Here is a 6,410-nt window from a genome sequence, read left to right as displayed (position 1 = left end):
TCACCCACTCACTCTGAGGTGTTCCTCTTTTCAGAGAAGACTCGCAGGATGAACTCGCCCTCCTGGTGCGGCTCGTACGTGGAGGGGATGATGACGTACTCCCCGGGGCTCAGGCGGAAGCGCTGGGTCACCTCGCGCAGGTTGATGTAGGACTTGCAGCGAGCTTTGGAGGAGGTCAACAGGAAGAATTCCTTCGGCATGTGCTGCTTGTTCCCGTGCATCTGGAAGGGGGAGTCACAACGGGAAAACGGTAGGAAACGTTGAATGGAAACAGTTCTAACACTCCTAATGAAAATAGACAAAACTGAGCAAAGAAAGAACTCCCTCATAAGTTAGTCAAGTCCAGGGGCCTCAATTATAAAACCTGTTACGCAGGACAAAGTTGCAGGAAGCGGATTGAAATTTGCATTCCTTGCAAAAATCGGGATTTATAAAGAATTTCCATGCGTAAAAATGTGATGATGCGTAACGCTCCCATGGCTTTGTAGACTGCTTCAGTGACCTCAGATGGTAACACGAAACAATACATGGATAAAGTACTCTGGATGCAGAGTACACAGCCTGCACCACTTAACCTTTGTGTGCTGTTCATATTTTTGTTACACAGCCAATGTCCCCGGGTCTGGTGGACGCACCACATACTTATTAATGTAAAAATACTTAACAGATGGTTCCTTCAGCTCAATTACCAATGACATATACATCATTTATGGTTCATATTTGCCTTTACCCCTTTGAGTTTACATTTATGATCAGCTGGCGTTTTAGTTTTTTAGTGAGAAAACAAGGAAATTCAACTATAAAAAAGGTTAAAAAAAAGATTTTTCATCATTGTTGCTGTTATTTCTTCAAACTTAATCAGAACAGGTGAAATGGCTTGAAATGTAACAATTGTGATTTTAAGTCAATATATTATATTAATAGCATATAGCAGGTGCAGAAAAACAACATTCCTGCACACAGACACCTACACTCAGACAGGCACACATACTGTACACACACACACACACACACATAAACACACACACACACACACACACACAGAGGCCCAGTTAGGAGGAGGACGCAGTTAAGTTTCATAGCACCTTCACTTGGGTCCAGTAGACCTGAACTCCTCATGTAATAGTTATATGTAGGGGGGGTGGCGGAGGAATTATTGAAAATAAGTTATGTTTTATGTTCTTCACAGAAAATGAGCCAAGGCCAATGTGTTTGAGTTAGAAGAAATTATAATTAGCTTTTTTTTTTAGCAACCGGGGTCCCACAGACCTGAATACCACACAAGGGTTAATTACCTTGATGAAGCCAATATGACTCAAATCCATATGACTCTACCAGTTTATTGGACTGAATTACCTATCGGGACAATAAATAAATAGCCCTACAGTTCCTGATGGCCTGTGGGTTGCAATCAATCAACAACTCGAAGATTTAGCACCTCAGTCTCACAATCACTGAATTGTGTTTTTCCCCTATTTTTCTGTTTCATGATTGGTCATCAAGGCTGGAATATATTTTTTCTAAAGATTATTTTTAGGCTTTTCCACCGGTCCTTTTTGATAGGACAGTTAGGTGAGAAAGCGGAGAGAGAGAGCCTGCTCTACCACTGAGCCAACAACACTGATTGATTGATATGGACCTTATTAGGACAAATATGGGACGGCCTTGGGAGGAGGGTGAGGCTCGTGCACGACCGCATAAGGTAACGCACATCTGTATTTGTAACGGCAAGAGTCTGTACAGAATGTTGTTTTTGCGTACAACGCTAAAAGCATGATTTTAATGTCATGTCTGATGTCCTGTTATAGGTGGGGGTGGGGGGGGTTGTAGGTGTGTCTTCGTTCCTGTTTGTATGTTACAAATGAATCCGAATTATGAACAAAAACATACTAAAGGATAATTATATGTCACATGAAAACAAACAGTAGGATGAAATGGACTTGCACACTGCTGCTCCACATCTTCCTTACCTCCTTCGGCACCTGTAGAGAAACGGAGGCAACATTAGGGATTGTGGCATTAAAGGCTGCAAATTAAAATTTCTCTCGTGATTAACAACTAGAACAAAAAGCAGTTTAAAAATACTTAATCTGGTGCTGCAGAATAATGACGAAATGAGTGAATGAAGGAAAATTGAAGCCTCTAAACTCATTAACACGACAATATGAAATTGTTGATGCAATAAAAGAAGAGACATTAGGATTCTGTGCATAGGGTTAGCCCCAGCCTGTCACACAATCTCTTGATGGCGGATAAGATCCGGACACCTCGTAGATGGCGAATCCGATGGTGTACAGGTTGGCTCCCAGCTTGCGCTCTTTCCGCCGGTTCTTCTGCATCAGAGCCACCACGAAGGTGCAGCCCACGTCGTTGTCCTCGGGGTCATCGTCCTCCTCCATCAGACGGAGGCGGTACTGAGGGTTGGTCCAGAAAGTGTCTGCAGGACATTTAGGGGGATATTTCTTTCTTGATTTCTTTATTTGTTTTAACCCTTGTGTTGTCTTCCATTCATCCGTCCAATACTTTTGGACGTTTTTGTCTCATTTTCTGACAACTTTTTAAAGTTTAACGCTTCTTTTCACTACCATGTAGAAACACAACCAGCACCAACTTATTACTAATTTTACACTTATTTTTGGAATTCATGGTCAATAAACCTCATTCATAGGAAATTATACCTAATTCTTGAGTTAAAAAAAAAGCAGACGTTATGAGTTATTTAGAGTAGTATTAAAGGCTAATCACAGAAAGGTATGTCTGATACTGTTTCAAAAAGATTGATAATCACAATTAAATAGTTAAAAAGAATAGGAATAGATATTTTGAAAACAGGTCAAATTTGACCTGAAGACAACCCGAGGCTTAAACCTTTTAAAAATCTGTTTCTTCCAAACTTCAATACATGCTAGTTTTTTTTTTTTTTTTAAATTCATTTAAAGTATTGATGGTGGTGGAATGTAAAAGTCAATAAAAGCGCGTCTGTCTTGTTGGGTGCCTGTGCCGACGGGGAGTACCTGGGTAGTTCCTGCAGCCCCCAGCGGAGCAGCCTCTCACCCAGCGACCCTCGTTCACAGAAACCGTCCACTTGTGGATCTTATCGTCCTCCAGGGCGTTGGGGGTGAGGTTACAGATCTCGATCTTAGTGTAGTTCTTTTTGAAGTCCTCAAATGACATCCTAGAAGAGATCGGGGCGCAACGGTTATCTGGGTAACATGTGGCATCACCGGGTGCTGACTAAACCCCAATATAACTTATGCTGAGGAGGGAAGAAAACCCAGAGCTACGTTAAAATAGTCACTTTTTAATTACATTGGTTCTTTGTATTGGCAATTTGCCCTCTTTTTCTTTTAATTCCCAATAAAATCAAATTTGCTTGCAGAGAAGAAGTCATTAAATCCGCTTTTCACAACTGCAATAAAAGTGTAAAAACGTGCCACTCACCAGAACTCTCCGTCCTCGGCGCTCTGGTGCTGCAGCTTCTCTTTTTCAGTCTTAGAGAGCGTGGCCCACTCCTTAGAGCTGTAGAGAGAAGGTGGAACATAGTGAAATTGCCTAAAGATACGACAGATTTAAGGGAAGAACCGGGGTTAGTTATTGTAATGAGTAACTTCATCAAGCACTAGCTCCTCTGTAACACACAAGTAGGGCTGGAAACGAGTAAAGGCGGTTACTTGTCACTCCAGGGACCGTTCCACTCCACTTGACCCCACGGGTTCCTGAGACGCACCAGACGAACTTTAGTGTCCTTGTGCTGGGATGGTTTACACTGTAAGTGGGGAAAAAAGAATGGAACAGTGGAGATCCTCCCATTCAAACCCATGCTTACTGTATTGTCTTAATTTGCAGTAATGGTCCAGTTAAAAGCATTAGTGACCCCAAACCACGCTGGCCATCCCAGTACATGGGCTTTACCTCCTCCACGGCCGTCACAGAGTAGGCGTGGCCCTTCACAAGTCCCGTCACGGTGCGAGTCTCAAAGCGAGCAGGAACCAGCGACTGCACATGCACAAAAGACATGTTACATGCTAAGGGGGCTCCGATCAGGAGTTTGGGGGCCGATCACCGATTGCTGGAAGCTGTATTGGTTGATTCTATTTATCATGTCATGTACTTAACATTTATTAATTTTAACAGTCTTAACAATGTATACAGAATGTATTAAAATGAACAGAATATAAGGTAATGTGAATTGTCAAAATACTTATACTATTTTACTTTTATTAACAGGAAACGTCTTCTGTTAGAAACCCTTTCATTGTTAATTTACACAAACTTAAAGTGTACTTGAACGTAACGTGCAGAGCAAAGAAAACAAAATCCCATATCTTGGGATGTCAAGATAAAAAGGCATGAGGTGGAAAGGATGTTAGGCTTGTCCTCCTAGAAGCCGTGACATAACGGTCTCACATGAATATATCAGTGACTGTTGAGCTTTTTGTCCTAGCTCAAGATCTAAAATATGTTAGGGCATCATGTGGGGCCCAAAGGCTCTTTGCTGACTCCCATAAACATCCCGCACGCCGTTTTAATTTTGTATTAGTGTATACATTAGTGTTTAAGAAAACCCTCATATTATTGTTTTATTTATCTTACAATATTGTTGGGTACTTCATTCCATTTTTATTGTTGCATTATTTTAGTTGACTGATGTTATTTGCCTTAATGCAGTGCTGAAATGTTTTTAATCCCGGTTCAACCATGTGGAGTACTTTGTAACATTTGTTTTAATATATAATATATACTATTAATAGTATAATAATGCAAACATGTTTAACTGTACTCAGTGCACCATGGGATCTTTTAAGTGTCTCTAAGTTTCAACCAGCAGAACTCAGCGAGACAATGCTTTGCAGTTGGGTCCTAAATGTCTCCTCTGATGATAATAGAAAAGTTATAAGTTATTAACGTGGAAAAAGAAAAAAAAGTCTGACTCACATCGATGGAGCAGCCCATGAGGGAGCCTCTCTCCAGAGCTTTCTTCATGATCTTGTAGAGCTCTTTGGGAGCTTCCTTCATCTCGTAGAACTCAGTGACCCCCCCAGTGAAATCCTCCATGGCCTCGGTGGTGTTTCCCCCCTTCAGGGCCTCGTAGGAGCCGTGCAGCCTGGACGGGGGAGTGCACGGAGTTCCCATTTACTCTTAGATTTTTAATTCATTCTTTTTGGCATATCCATGTTTAAATCTAACAAGTAGGCGTTACTTTTTAATCGTAGTGAGACGCTTTCCCAGTAAAAGTTATTTTCTCTTCCTGTTATATCGCCCAAACCTGAGTAGAAGTGTTTGTATGATTTGTATGTATAAAAAAGACATATTATATGATTCAGCTTGGAACAAAAAATGTCAAAAAAAAAAAAAACTATAAACACTGCTAATATCCTGCATGTATCTACACAAATCGCAAATCTGTGACCCAATAAAACAAAAGTGCTTTCTATGTGTGAGACGGTTCTACATATAAGCCTTTAGCCGAATGAGAATATTACTCTATTCTCATTGAGAGAGTAGAGTAATAACTCTTCTCACCTCCCCTGCAGAATAAATAAATATTATCAAATGATGTATTATTAAAACAGTTCTAAAGCGAACTTGTTTGTTATCTTGGTAAGAACCAAATACTTTGCCAGTACTGACTTGGCGTAGGCCTTCTCCAGCAGGGCGCTCCAGAACTCGTTCCTCTCAGCGGACTTGGTGAAGACCAGCTGGTTGTTGAAGGTTGGGATGCGGTCGTCAATGACGACGTCGACCCAGTCGCCATAACGCCAGAACTGAAAGCCAAAAGAAGAAAGGATGCGGAGGTAGTGATATTCCTTTCAACTTGTACAGACTTTAAACCCTCGAATCAAACGGTTATGTCTCTGTGTCCCACTAATGAATGTTTTCCTCATGTGTTTCAGTAAAGTAAAGGAAGGACGGTTGTTTGTGACCTGGAAGTGGAAGATGCCAGCATAGTCCTCCGTGTAGCTTTGCTCGTGGGGAACAACGCGGTAGAGAAGCTTCTCATTCAAGGTGAGGCAGGCGATGGCGGCCAGCAACCAGCAGTCACCTGAACACAGGAAAGCATGTCATCTTATCCTCCATGTGGGATGGGTTGGGATTTCTTGAAATTCTGCTTCTTTCCCTGAGCTACTGTATGGAATAAGTTGGCTTCGACAGTCATTCAACAATAAAATAGCTGGCACCGTAAATAACATGCACTTCGTCCTTGATTTGGGGATTTCACACCCAAGAAAATCAAAGGCCGACGGGAACTCCTCTGCTTGACACGGTCTGGTTTCTCTGGAGGAAACGAGCGCCGCCGAGTGCTGACATTTGTGTTTTCTGATTGTCCAGGTGTGTGACAGGGTGTCACTGGGAACAATGTTGACGTTTTTCAACAGGGAATGGTTAACAGTGTCTGCCAGGACCTTTTG

General features: G+C 41.8%; 2 protein-coding genes across 3 annotated transcripts in view; both read right to left on the bottom strand.

Moving 5' to 3' along the window:
* Positions 1–6,410, bottom strand: part of ganc (glucosidase, alpha; neutral C) — a 30,799-nt gene that overhangs the window by 6,628 nt on the left and 17,761 nt on the right. The window lies entirely within an intron of this gene.
* The window catches only part of capn3a (calpain 3a, (p94)), a 19,043-nt gene that overhangs the window by 10,703 nt on the left and 1,930 nt on the right, over positions 1–6,410 (bottom strand). For both annotated transcript variants that reach the window (XM_034859183.1, XM_034859184.1), the window contains exons 3-12: positions 5,925–6,043; positions 5,632–5,765; positions 4,936–5,104; positions 3,913–3,996; positions 3,672–3,766; positions 3,442–3,519; positions 3,015–3,175; positions 2,268–2,437; positions 1,971–1,982; positions 13–221 (exon numbers count right to left, since the gene is read on the bottom strand). In XM_034859183.1, coding sequence (XP_034715074.1) covers positions 13–221; positions 1,971–1,982; positions 2,268–2,437; positions 3,015–3,175; positions 3,442–3,519; positions 3,672–3,766; positions 3,913–3,996; positions 4,936–5,104; positions 5,632–5,765; positions 5,925–6,043 — 1,231 coding nt within the window. The remainder of the gene's footprint in view (positions 1–12; positions 222–1,970; positions 1,983–2,267; positions 2,438–3,014; positions 3,176–3,441; positions 3,520–3,671; positions 3,767–3,912; positions 3,997–4,935; positions 5,105–5,631; positions 5,766–5,924; positions 6,044–6,410) is intronic.

Source organism: Etheostoma cragini, chromosome 20 (assembly GCF_013103735.1).
Source record: "Etheostoma cragini isolate CJK2018 chromosome 20, CSU_Ecrag_1.0, whole genome shotgun sequence".
Taxonomy (NCBI): domain Eukaryota; kingdom Metazoa; phylum Chordata; class Actinopteri; order Perciformes; family Percidae; genus Etheostoma; species Etheostoma cragini.
The sequence above is the reverse complement of the archived record's forward strand: the minus strand, read 5'-3'. Positions and strand labels throughout refer to the sequence as shown.